The following is a 13,101-nucleotide window of genomic DNA, read 5'->3' on the forward strand; positions in this document are numbered from 1 at the left end:
ATTATTAAATCTTTATTTTCATCTTACTTGACATTTTATCCAATTTTTATTGGATTCTTGAGAGCTTTACATAACATTGTCCGTGAAAATGAAAGAGGTCACGTGTTACAAAGAGATTAATTCATGAAGGAATCCTTCTCGTTGTTTCACTTTACAGTGTCTTATTCGGAGTTTATGAAGGATTTCAACGGAAAATGCCACCTTTCGTTAAATACTTTAATATGTAACAAATGATATTGCATTACTAACTCGAGCCAATCGAAATAATTTGCCTGAATTCCAAACAGAAGGATATGTTATCTTCTACTATAGATAGATGCTTTTAATCAAAGTAATATATACTAGCCTAGGGGATCTGGTGCGTATAGTTGCAACTACTTTCAACTTTCAAAGTTGTGACATGATGTGTTATCCACCGGAATACGTTTTTGCTCTGATATCATTTCTGTGATATTACGACTGAAATTTTTAATTGGGCTATATTTACCAGTACGACCTAGAAAGAAGGTTTTGCTGGTTGCAAGTCTGCTGAAGTTCTGAATGCACTGATATCTCTTCGATTTGGAAGCAATTTTGGTTAATTTGCAATAAACAATGTTACCCCATTTTAACAATATGGGTAGATTAAGAATTACTTGGCTTGAATAAAATTTATTAAAAACTGTCAATAGATAGTATTTTCGGTTTCAACAATATATAAACGCGAATAAAACATAATCAAATTTGTTCAAGAAAGAGGGATGAAGTCCTATTACAATTTTTTACGAAACACTTTTTTGATGGCATCCTTCAAGTTCTGAAATTGAAAAAAACATGCGATATAAATGAAAATTCAACACAATTTTTCCAATTTAAAAAAAAAATCCAATAATGAATAGGATTGCGGACGACGGTCCTCTAAATTATTAATCAAGGCTAACTGGCAAAATTGAAAAAAAAAAAAAACCGTTTTTAATCTGAAAAAAATTTGTAAAAAAATCCAAATAATTTAGTATGAATTAAGCAGAACCAATTGTTCATCCTTCACTTCCAGAAGCATTAACGACATTTGGAGCAATTCCACCTGTCAGCCTAAGTGATGTCGAGGACGCAATAAAACAAATGAAGTCGGGGAAAAACCACAGGACCTGACGACATCGTATCTGAGCTCTGGAAAGCGAAGAGCTGGGACCCAACACTGTGGCTCGGTGAATTCTTAAATCGGATTATCGAGAAAGGTAGAACACCATCTGACTGACAAAGTACCAAAGTTCAAATATGGAAAAAGTAAGGTTGTCCAGTAGAATGTTCAAATTACCGTCCGATCCGGTTACTTTCCCATACCATAAAGATTTTTGAACATATTCTTGACAACCGTATTGGCGAAATCGTGAAAATAACCGTGAATCAAGCGGGGTTTACCAAGAACTACGGAATTACTGACGCAATACACGCTGTACAGTTACTCATGGAGAAACACCGTGAGAAGCATCGCCCTCTTTACATTGTATGTCTGGACCGGGAGAGAGTGGTTGACCGTGTGTCACACGAGCATATCTGGTAAGCTCTACCACAACACGTAGTGCCAGAAGAGCACGTGTTTACTGGGTTAAATTATTCTACCACGATTCGAAAAGTAAAGTTCCAGGGGTGGCGCGTGCATCAAAACAGCTTTGTGTCCCTGTCAGTGTTCATCCGAGAAGCGCCCTCTCACCAGTCCTTTTTGTTCTTGTTACGGACACTGTCACAGGGTACATCCAATCCTTTATGCAGGCAGGTATTATTACTGTCAGTGGCAGTGACCTGCTAGAAACTGAGTAATTAAAATATTTCGGGCCAACGCTATCAGCCAATGGAAAACTGGGTTATGAAATTGCTTCACGTATTAGTGTAACTTGGATGAAGTAGTGTTTCACAACTGGTATTCTTTGTGATTAACGTATCAACGAAGGTCTCAAATCTCAAAATTACCGTAGTGTCGTCCGCCCTGTATGGTTCTGAGTGATGGCAGACTATAAAAGACAATAAACATCCGAAATGAGGGTATTCTCAGTCTTAGTTGTGGTGCCGGCGCATGGAGACGTACCATCGCAGAACAGCAGAAACGGAAAACGTGCAATAACGTGCAATTAAAATCAAGTGGATCGTTGTGTGAGTGAACAATTTAGAAACGCTTTGTGCGCCCGAACCGCCAAACACCAGAATCCCACTCCGAGGGATTCTGCTCTCTAACGCCAAACAGTGTGACCGCCCGGCAAAATTAAGCCGAGGCTAGTGAAATTGAGCAATAAAACCAAAAAACCAAACGCGTCGCCAAAAAAGTGCGCGAAAAGTGCATATAGAGGGAGGAAGCGCAAAACCATTATGCCGCCCCCGCCCGAGGGCGAATTCACGCTTGTCAAGGGGAACAAGCGGAGGAAAAACAACTTAAGTCCCCTCCCCACCGATGCCCCCTCCGAGCGGGAGGACGCAGCGACGTCGGAGTCTGCTACATCCACGGACTGCGAGTCTGATTCCACACAAGACTCTACCGACACCATGAAGGGTACCCCGATCTCCACCGAAGAGATCCGGGACAACGTCTACTTAAGAAAGCAAAACAAACGCCTCCTGAGGAAGCTATCGAAGGCCCTTAAAAAGAACGACTCCCAGGAAAAGCTAATTCTGGGACTCAAGGACACCATTGCCTCGCTGGAGGCAACCATTAAAAACATCTTCGGGCAAACTGCCCCCCCCCATCAGAGGAAACTGAAATGGCAGACGCCTCAGCTGCTACCAGCAAAACTCTACAAGCCACAAAGCCAGCCGCCACCAACAAACCAGCTCCTGTTCCATCCACTTCAAGGGTACACTCAACAAGAAGTAACAGAACCAGCCACCCCCATCCATCAACACCAACACCCATAACAAGGAGGTAAGTAGGAAAATTCCTCCACTCGTGGTTGTCAAGCCACTAAATACATTTAAAACCATCAAAGATTCCATGTCACGTGCCCTACCCAACAATTACCTGATTAAAAAATCAGCTAATACACACCAAATCCTAACAAAAACCCCCGAAGACTACTCGGTAGCGAAAAAAATCCTGATGGAGAACAAGAACAAGTTCTTCACCTACACCCTTCCCACAGAAAAAACCACAAGCCTCATCCTCAGAGGCCTCGACGCTTCCTTCTCACCAGTCGAGATTATGGAAGAACTGAATGTGGAGGGAGCCTCCAGCATAACGAGCGTCAAACCCTTCGTCACAACCTGGGCGAGGACCATGAATGTCCAGCTAGATCCGTGGCTAGTCACCTTCGACTCCTCGTTCTCGGAGCAACAGAATTCCAGCATCAGGGCGATTCAACATACCCTGGTGCGCTTCGAGCAAATAAAAAACAAGCAGGTATTGCAATGCAAAAACTGCCAACGAGTGGGTCACGCAGCAACAAACTGCCATCTCGCGTACCGCTGCGTGAAGTGTGACCTGATTAATCGTCCGGGCGAATGCTCAAAAACACCCGAGCAGGCGCCGAAGTGCGTGAACTGCGGGTGCAACGACCACCCTGCAAACTATCGCAACTGCCCAATGTTCGTCCGAGTTGTGACGAGGAGAAATGCCCAGAAACGAACACCACCGTCCCGTCCCATCCTCTCTCCCAGAACAATTGTAAACACCGCTTTCACACGGCCATCTGTGTCCTTCGCGGATACCGTGAGGAACAGAAACCCGGCGGCACCAGCACCCCAACGCCTAAACCCTCCGAACATCTCCAACCCCGATTTCCTCGAGTTCGCCAAGAAATCACAGGAATTCCTGCAGATGTTCAACGCGATGGTCGGTATTTTAACATCCAATAATGGATGTTAAGATCATCGAGTTGAACATCAACTCGATCATCGGCCGTGCCCGCAGACACGAACTCGAGGTATTTCTTGGCGAGCATAAGCCCCACATAGTGCTCCTGTGTGAAACCAGGCTGCACTATAAACATAAGCCCGTTTTCCCAAATTTCAACCTCTTCAGAACCGACCGTCCTCAGTCCAATCCACTAGGCCGAGACACCTGTGGTGGAACGACCATCCTTATTTCCGACAAATTCCTTGCCAAACAACTGTTCCCTCCGCCCAATAGCTTCAAATCTATTGAGGTTACCCTTATTTCCTTTGAAACCCAATCCTCCCTGGTCTTCGTAGCTGCTGTCTACTGTCCCGATCAATCCTTTGATACCCAAGACATCTGTTCGATCCTAGCTTACTGTGCCGCTCAACCGAGAGCAAACAAGTCCTGGTACATAATTATTGGGGGAGATCTCAACGCCAGGCAACCAGAACGGGGAAAAGCTCCACCGTTTTCTAACCACCTCTAATCCCAATATTAACCTCTCCCACTTCAGCCCTGCCCTCCCTTCATTTAATAAAGGGTACTACCATTCCTACCTTGACCACTTCCTAATCAGCAGCAGCATCACCATCAAACCCAATCCCAATACTTATCCCTTCCTAGAAACAGCCCCCGGTATCAGTGACCATGACGCCGTGGTCTTAGAAGTTTCACTCCCCGACAGAGCCACCAGACCCTCACCCGCTTTAGTCGCTGACTTCCAGAAGGTGAACTGGAAACTCATCAACCGCACCCTTAAATCCAGACTTGAACCTCTCCTCCTCCCAACCAACGAAACAGTTTCCAACGACACTATAGATTGGGCAGTTCGTCAGTACACTGAAGTAATTCAGCAAGTATGTGACGAGCTGATACTATCTTGGTCCCTCAACTACCGCAACCTTATTTCTCTCCCCGACGATATCCTTGAGGATATCAAATACAAGCGTACCCTAAGGCGGAGGCTATTTAGGAATAGATACTCCCCACAATCCTCTCCACTCCGCAACGAAATCCTTTCCCTTGACAGGTCAATCCGCAATAGAATTTTAACCCTCTACACCAACCACCTCCACAAGCGCCTCTCTAACATTGAGCTGAACCCTGATACCTTCAGGGAACTCAGAAAAACTTGTCCTTGTCTAGGCAAGTCCTCCCAACAAACAACCATCCTCCCACAGAACATCTCAACTCCCGAAAAGCTGAACATCCTAGCCGACCACTTCCTTCAAGCACACCACTGCACCCTCCACATTCGCGATCAACACTTCGAAAGTGTTGTGAGCGAATCCATAGATAAACTACAATCCACTCCAACTTTTTACCAACCCAGTCTCAACCTAACCCTATTCACTCAACCCCTTTTCCATCCCGATAAACATGATAGTGTTTCTCCCATCCACTTTGTCAGCCCAAGTTCAGCAGAAGCTGCCATTGCAGCCTCCAAGAACAAAAAATCAGTGGGTCTCGACAAAATCCCCTCCATAGTTTTAAAAAACTGCGCCCCTAACATTTCCACCACACTATCCTCGATCATTAACCATTGCGTCCTCAACGCACACTTCCCCACCGAATGGAAAAATGCTCGCATAGTTTCCGTCCCAAAAAAGAACCTGAATCCACTTAATCCCGATAGCTACAGGCCTATCTCCATCCTTTCTTCATCCACCAAAATCTTCGAGCGGATTATCAAATCCCTCATAGATGAGCATTGCACTTCAAACAACACCCTACCCGAGTTCCAATTCGCCAACCGAACTAAGCACTCGGTTGAGCACGCACTGGTGGTCTTCAAGACTGATATCCTACTGGGTATCAATCGGAGGACACCCACCATAGTCTGTCTCCTCGACCTAAGGAAACCTTTCGACTCCGTATGGCAATGCGGACTCACGTACAAGCTTTCCGAAATCCTCAACTTCCATCCGCACCTCTGTAAGCTAATTCTTAGCTTTCTAGATGGGCGGAAATCCTCAGTCAACATCCAGCAGCATCTTTCCTCGTCCTATACTTGCCCCGCCGGCATTCCCCAGGGTTCAGTACTGTCTGCAACCCTTTTCTCCCTGTTCACCGCAGACATCCCTAAACCACCTCCACACGCGTGTCCCATCCGGATCCTCCAATACGCGGATGACCTAATCATATATACGACCACGAAAGACATCTCCCGTGGTGAAGCGCGTCTGAATGCTTATTTGGACGAACTTTACCACTATTTCACCCGTTGGAAACTTTCCCTAAATCCCGACAAGTGTGAGACCATCGTCTTCTATGGAGACATGAGGATGACTCCGAAGATGTGGAGTGACACCAGATCACTATCACTCACCATCCACGACCAGCCCATTCCCACTGTTAAAGAAGTCACCTACCTCGGGGTGACAATGAACTCCCGCCTCTCCCACGTACCACGCATAACGAGGGCACTAGGCCGTGCAACTGGTGCCCTCCGGTCCCTGTATCCTATCCTTAAATACAACATCCCAACTCCCAAAAAGGTTAAGCTGTTTTGCTATAAACAGCTCATCCGGCCACTCCTCATCTTCGGCTTCATCTTCTGGTCCGATTGCTCCCCATCCCAAATGGAGCGACTCCGCCTCAGAGAGCGCAGGATCCTTCGCCACTGCGCCAACATCTTCAAAAACGAGGACCGCTCCAAGTACATTTCCAACCAGATCCTCTATGAATCCTGCCAAACCCGACGCATCGATGCCTTCCTTGCCCGTCTTGCCCTCAACTTCCTGACCAAGTGCCAATCCCATCCCAATCCTCTTGTCGCCAATGCCATGCAGATTGAGATCGTGGAAGATAACCTTCTCCGGACTCATCTGTTTCCCCAGATCCTCCTTTCCCTCCAGTCACAGAACCGTCTGTTCGATTCCCTAGGCAGAGTAGTCTTCTACACCGGCAACTTCTCCGACTCCCAATTTTTTAATTACCATCCCTCCCCCGCACCTCACCCATCCTATCCCAGTCCTTGTTGTTTTTGCAAAAAAAATGAGGGTATTCACAATTGATATGGGGTCATACCGATCGTGGAGAAATTCCCAGGAAGGCGTGTTCGATGGTATGGTCACGTAATTCGCGTTACCGAAAATCCACTTACCAAAATTGCTCTGAACATCGAAGTCGATGGTAAGCGAAAGGCTGGCCGAAACAACGGTGGCCTGATACGCTGGACGGGGATTTGAAAGCCTCCCGATTGCATCCAGATCAGGAATTTGATAGAACCAAATGGTGAAACCGATCACGACGATCCGACCCCGCTTGTGAACAGGACAAAGGGCGAATAAAACTAAGAAGAAGAAACCCAAACTTCTTGGCCTGAATGGTTATGGTTACTCCTCCTATCTTCTTTAATGGGAATGCACTGAAGTCATCGATTGATTTGCATATCTTGTTAGGGTGGTTTCTAACGCTGACATCGAATCTGGTATCGCTATATACTTCAAAAGCACTAGATCCGCTTTAGTTATTTTGTCCAAACTGTGGAAATAAAGTTACTTCAACATCAAGTAGAGATTGTTCCTTCCTAATGATCTTCCAGCCCCACTAGATATATGGGGGTATTCTGGTGAGGTAGTAATTAAACAAAAATCTGTGAAATATATCGTATCGCAAAGATATATTTAGTTGAAGAAATTTGCCAAGGTAAGAGTCAGATACTCGTGGACACGTTGATTAGAAGATGTAAGTAGCAATGGATGTTTGTCTATCTGGGAAGCATTGTTTCTGCTAATGGTGGCACTGAACTCAACTTTATCCGGCTCATTAACAACACTGCATCCACATTCTCTATTTATTCCAAAATCTGGAAATGCAGATACTTCAATAACAACCGCAAGTTGAGATTGTTCCGTACCAAGGTTCTCTGTGTTGTGTTATATCCTGGAAAGATCTAAGTCTCCGTTGAGCCGTAGTTCCGTTTTGCCATCGATGTGCTCTGACTGGATACCATCGCGAAAGAAGATGATTCAAACAAGAAGAAGAAAGTGGCAGTGGATAGATCACACTTTAAGAAAAGACGAAAACCCAATTGCAGATTATATCATTCCGGCCACATTTCGCAAGGAAGTGTTCCACGCAGTTCACGACTTGGCGCATCCCGGCATCAGGACAACAAACCGGTTAGTCACCGGAAAATACTTCTGGCCCTCCATGAACAAGGATATCAATTCCTGGGCCAGAGAGTGCATCGCATGCCAGAAGTGTAAGGTCTCCAGGCATGTAAGGAAAAAAGTGGGCTCATTCCCCTGCACTACCAAGCGTTTCCACACGATACACCTCGACATAATAGGGCCTTTGCGAGACTCGCACGGCTACAAGTATTGCCTCACAATCATCGACAGGTTCACGCGGTGGCCTGAGGCAATACCTCTGAAAGACATTACGGCGCAATCTTGTGCCGAAGCCCTCTGCCGAGAGTGGATACCTCGCTTTGGCGTCCCTGCAGTGGTCATCACTGACCAGGGAATGCAATTTGAATCCACCCTTTTCTCGGAGTTAGGCAAACTCCTGGGTTTTAAACGCCAGCGGACTACGGCATACCACCCGCAATCCAATGGGATGCTGGAACGTTGGCACCGGACGCTGAAAGCCGCCATTATGGCACGCGACGACCCGTCCTGGACTCAAGTCTTGCCTCTCGTCCTACTCGGCCTTCGTACAACCCGCCGAGAGGAATTTGCTGCCAGCCCCGCGGAGCTGGTATACGGGGAGAACCCAAGACTCCCAAACGATCCGATCTTCGACAAGAGATCGGGTATCACGGAGTCGGGGTTGGTGCGTCTGCTGAGGGACAATCTCCGACGCATCAAAGCGCCACCACCCACTCGACACTCGTCCATACCTGCTTGTTCGCCCAAGGAATTGGACACATGCACGCACGTGCTGATCAGGACGGATGCCGTCCGGAAGCCGCTGCAGCCTCCATATGAGGGCCCGTACCGTGTTCTCGAGAGGGGAGAACATTTCTTCCAGCTCGAGATCGGTGGACACAAAAAGGCGGTCTCTTTGTCCAGGCTGAAACCCGTGTGCGCCCCGAAGCAGCGTCGTGTCCGCTTTGTGGATTAACGGGGAACGAAGTTCCGGGATCCGTCGCCGAAACCCCCTAGGTTTCGTCTGGGGGCGGAGTGATGTGGCGCGGCAGGATCTGCAGCATTCGAAATTTATTTCGAATGTTGCGGATGCGGACGGGTAGATGGCGCGGAACTCTCCACTCACGCATTTTAGAACGCACCAAGGGAGTGGAGAATTAGCGGTGGAAAAATGCCGTTGGTTGGGACAGTAAGGACCGCATGGAAATAAGCCGGTCTCTTCTGTTCCAACCGCGGCGGTGTAAACATTAATTTTCTTACCATCTGTTTTGTATCGCTCTTCATAATTAAAGTAAAGTTTAAATATTCAGTATACGTTAAATAAATAAAAATTCTTTAAGGAGAAGAAAGTTTTTGAGAAATATCATAAGTTGGCAAGTGCCAAAATCCAATGGAGCGAACATGAGTGACGAGTGATCATCTAAAAAAAACACATAGCTCAAAAAAGTTGAGGAGGAGTGCAAAGTTCTCGGAAAGTTCTCGAGAGAGCTAGAACACATTTCAGCGAACCGTACAGTAGGTGGCGTCCTTTGTCCAATTTAGGGTTAAACGATAATCGTATATATAAATTTTGATAATTAAAAATTTCCTCGCATCTTAGATGAATTATTTTATTTTATGCGCATGCGTACTTCATCCAGCGAGGATAAGGTTATCCAATTACATACCTACTTCATGCGACATTATCAGTATACCGCAGTACATTTCACTCCACATTTGTGGATATTTCCTCGATAACCGACAACGGGATTCTTAGGGGGAGAACTAGAGAGTGTCTGAGCAGAGATCCTTCTCAGACCACAGCTGGATACTTTTCAGTCTAGATCTCCCCGCAGTGGTCTCCAAATCCTTCAGGAGGATCGACAAGAGAAAATTTGATCAATTAATTAAGAACAAACTCTCCGCGGCGCAAATTGGTAAGATTGGCACGACAGACGAACTGGAGTTAAAGGTCGGGGCTTTGGAAAACGCATTCGATACCGCCTTTCAAGTCTCGTTCCCTACTAAGTACAGCAAGAAGACGCTGCCACCGTGGTGGAATGAAGATCTCTCCAACCTCAGGAAGCTGACCACTGAAATCTTCAACATCTGCTACAGGCATAAATATTGGCAGCCACACAAGGACTGCCTGAAGAAGAATAACTCGGTTATCAAGACCGCCAAGCGGCATTCTTGGTTGGACTACTGTCAGAATATCGAAAGCACCAGTGAATCCGTGAGGGTCAGTAAGATTCTCTCTAAGGAGCATAAGAGCCCCCCCTGACTTAAAAGGTCGGAAGGCTCCTGGACAGAATCTTCTGGTGAGACCTTGGAGTTACTGGTTCAAACACACTTTCCCGCCAGCGAGGAGACCTGTGAGTCAGAGCCTTGCTTGGAGGGTTTGCGTCCGGCACCGGGGCCAGATGGCATAGTGCCGGTCACACTACTGAGGGAAATGGGAAATTCTGAATTTGAAATGAAAAATTCTGAAATTGGTTTGGAAAATTCGGAAGTTAGTTTGTAAAGTAGAAAACCTTATTTAGTTGAATTAAAAGGAAAATGAAAGTGAATGTGAATCTAACATCTGTGCCCTGTCATCTACTCACCTTTTCAATCATTAATGAAATTTGCTTGACATAAAGGTTCGAAACATAATTCACAATTTGTGAGAATATCCAGTCAACCACTGGAAGGTTGTTATAGACTCTAACTTTTACATGCCTAGAATTAACAAAGCCAGAATATATAACTTTTTTCCCAGGAAACATTTGACATTGATATACATACTTGACGTGAACTTTTATGTAGTATTCCACCAATCTGTAACCAAAAAGTTTACTGCTATCATCGTCAAGGGTAAGTTTAACGAAAACTTTGTTGGCACCCACACGTGCTGTGATACTTCCCAGACCAACGCTGAACAGAAATTTCACTCTAAGCCTTCTGTACTGTGCCTGTTGGGGTGAAATTAGTTCGAAAATGCCAAACAGAAAATTTGTGGGAGTGTTACCCAGAGGTCAGTGAAGGTAAGGTATCCATAGAACTCATGATATCTAAACTTCTCATAACTAAAGCCAGTTTTTCTTTTGAAGACTGCGATATCTTGGGCGATTCCATCAGATGCCATGACCTCAGCCTTGAGGATACCAGAAGTAAACGCTAGAGTATCATTTTTTAAATTTAATTTTTTGAATATTCACAACGTTACGTTACTTTTATGAATGTTTGGGATCCTCAGTTTCCCATTGCCAGTCGCTTTCAAAAAATCCCTCCCGAGATTGATCATAAGATCGATAAAGGCATTACCATTTGTCATTCGTTTTCTCGCGGAAACTCTGCAAAGAGAATATTAATACAATTGAACTCACATGAAAATGAGGTAACTATAAAAATTTCTTTGCGTAATTAGGTATCAGTGGCCGCTCCGAGGAGCCCAGTTAGTACTGGGGTGCGCCGTTTTGATGCCACAAACTCCTAAGACCGTAACGTTGTTATGAGGGTAGGGAGCCAGAGTCCAGCCAGCTGGGATCTTCAGAACCTGCCCGTAGCATTCACGAAGGAAAGCAACTCTCCGACCCTGTAGCTGGAAATCTTTCTGAGGTCCTCAAAGAATGGTTTACCCAGTGTTTGAGCCTGACTCTAGCTAAAGCTGGGCAATTGCGGAGAAAGTGCGCAAGGGTTTCCCCTGCTTCTCCGTAACTTCGGCAATGCGAATTGTAAGGCACAGGAGCTCTCATGATCGGGTTACGTTATAAGCTGGCCAAATCTACCTAAAAATTTCTACGGTATGAACATTGAAGGCTGGCACGCCTGTCCGCAGACCTCGCCATTCGGATTCACCACTTACTGATGTTACTTTAGAATTACCCAATCAAAACTGGGTAAGGTTTCTACCAGTTCTGTTACCTGTAGTTTTGCGGGACTCTTCCACTGAGTGCTATCTTTGGTCCTACTTTCATTTTCATCAAAATTTTGTCCAAGTAATTATGAAGTCTTCCTTGGAGATTCCAGAAAAGTTGATCCTGCAGTTCGGAGCTGATGCGCATACCTATAATTATAGCAAGAAGTAGTGAAGCCGCTTGCCTAGGCCACATACTCACTTGTCGCATTGAATAATTCCTTATTTCTCCTACTTCCGATATTGTCGAGGAGCTAAAAAATTAAAAGTTACATATTTCACTATAATTGTGAAAATTCAAAATAGGTCAGTAATGGCTAAACTTTTTACAAGCAATTCAAATTTTCCGGCCTCAAAATTCAGATCGTAGTTGGTACTAAGATAATGGCTACCGTTTTTGGCAAATTGTACTGCAATCCGCCCTTGCGCTGTCACGTTATGCCATATAAGTCTAGAATGGAAGGAGAATATGGCGGAGTTGATTGGAGCATCTGCATGCACTCTTGGCTCTTTCTTTGCAATTACCTTAACTCTCCCTTTGTGCATAGTGAATCTGGCAGGTTTGAGTAAATTGTATACGAGCCTTGCAAGTCAACCAGGTCCCATTCAATTACAGCATTAAAGTGTTCATACAACCTATTCCAATCCCATGCTCTCAATTGCGGAAAAGGACCTTCCACAAAATCCAAACGTGATAATATTCTACAACGAAAGAAGGTTAGAGAGATGAAGCCAACTAAGCTTGTTGCAAGGATCGACAAAAATAGTCAACATCTTATCGCCCAATTTACAACTGATCTGCCAAACCTTCTACGCTAGAGAATGCATACTTACATGTTGCCACCCTCATACTCAATAAACGCATCGTCAAATGGTGTAGCACTTAAATTAACGCTGTTTTTACTGGTCCACTGGGAAGATACTCATGTTGTTAAAAGAAGACCGCTTAGTAGGATGTTCTGTAGAAACTACCTCATTGCAAGGATCATCTAGACCAAATGTAGCGTTCTCCCAGCATTTTTGCAATTGGTTCTGTTCTGGAAGTACAAAAGATTAAGGTAATCAAGAACAGAGAAATTAAGAGAGAGCCACCCCCGGTTGGGGTAGGGGGTTTTCATCATATATGAGACTACACTTATAATAAAGTTAGGCCAAGTTAGCTTCCTGTCTACTGTTTTTTTCTTGTTCAGGATGCAGGAACTGCTGAGTCCTTATCCACTTGATGACGGAGCGGATCACTTGGGAAGCAACTTACTTCCTTTCTTGTGGTCCACGGACTCCTC

The 13,101-nt window shown here is 45.2% G+C and overlaps 1 protein-coding gene across 1 annotated transcript; it reads right to left on the reverse strand.

Moving 5' to 3' along the window:
* Positions 1–647: 647 nt before the first annotated feature.
* On the reverse strand, positions 648–11,073 carry LOC119657869. Its single transcript, XM_038064995.1, has 4 exons — positions 10,931–11,073; positions 10,708–10,874; positions 10,527–10,641; positions 648–796 (listed from the first exon to the last, which is right to left on the reverse strand). The coding sequence occupies exons 1-4, from the start codon at positions 11,045–11,047 to the stop codon at positions 752–754; spliced, it is 444 nt and encodes a 147-aa protein (XP_037920923.1). The 5' UTR covers positions 11,048–11,073; the 3' UTR covers positions 648–751.
* Positions 11,074–13,101: the final 2,028 nt, after the last annotated feature.

Source organism: Hermetia illucens, chromosome 5 (genome assembly GCF_905115235.1).
Source record: "Hermetia illucens chromosome 5, iHerIll2.2.curated.20191125, whole genome shotgun sequence".
NCBI lineage: Eukaryota > Metazoa > Arthropoda > Insecta > Diptera > Stratiomyidae > Hermetia > Hermetia illucens.

What these genes read in the sequence shown, in the direction of transcription:
- LOC119657869 (XM_038064995.1), bottom strand. Translation starts at nt 11,047, where the DNA reads ATGGCATCTGATGGAATCGCCCAAGATATCGCAGTCTTCAAAAGAAAA. An exon ending in TACATAAAAGTTCACGTCAA is followed by an intron (nt 10,642 to 10,707) that starts GTATGTATATCA and finishes TGTTAATTCTAG; the next exon opens with GCATGTAAAAGTTAGAGTCT. An exon ending in TTTCATTAATGATTGAAAAG is followed by an intron (nt 797 to 10,526) that starts GTGAGTAGATGA and finishes TTTCAATTTCAG; the next exon opens with AACTTGAAGGATGCCATCAA.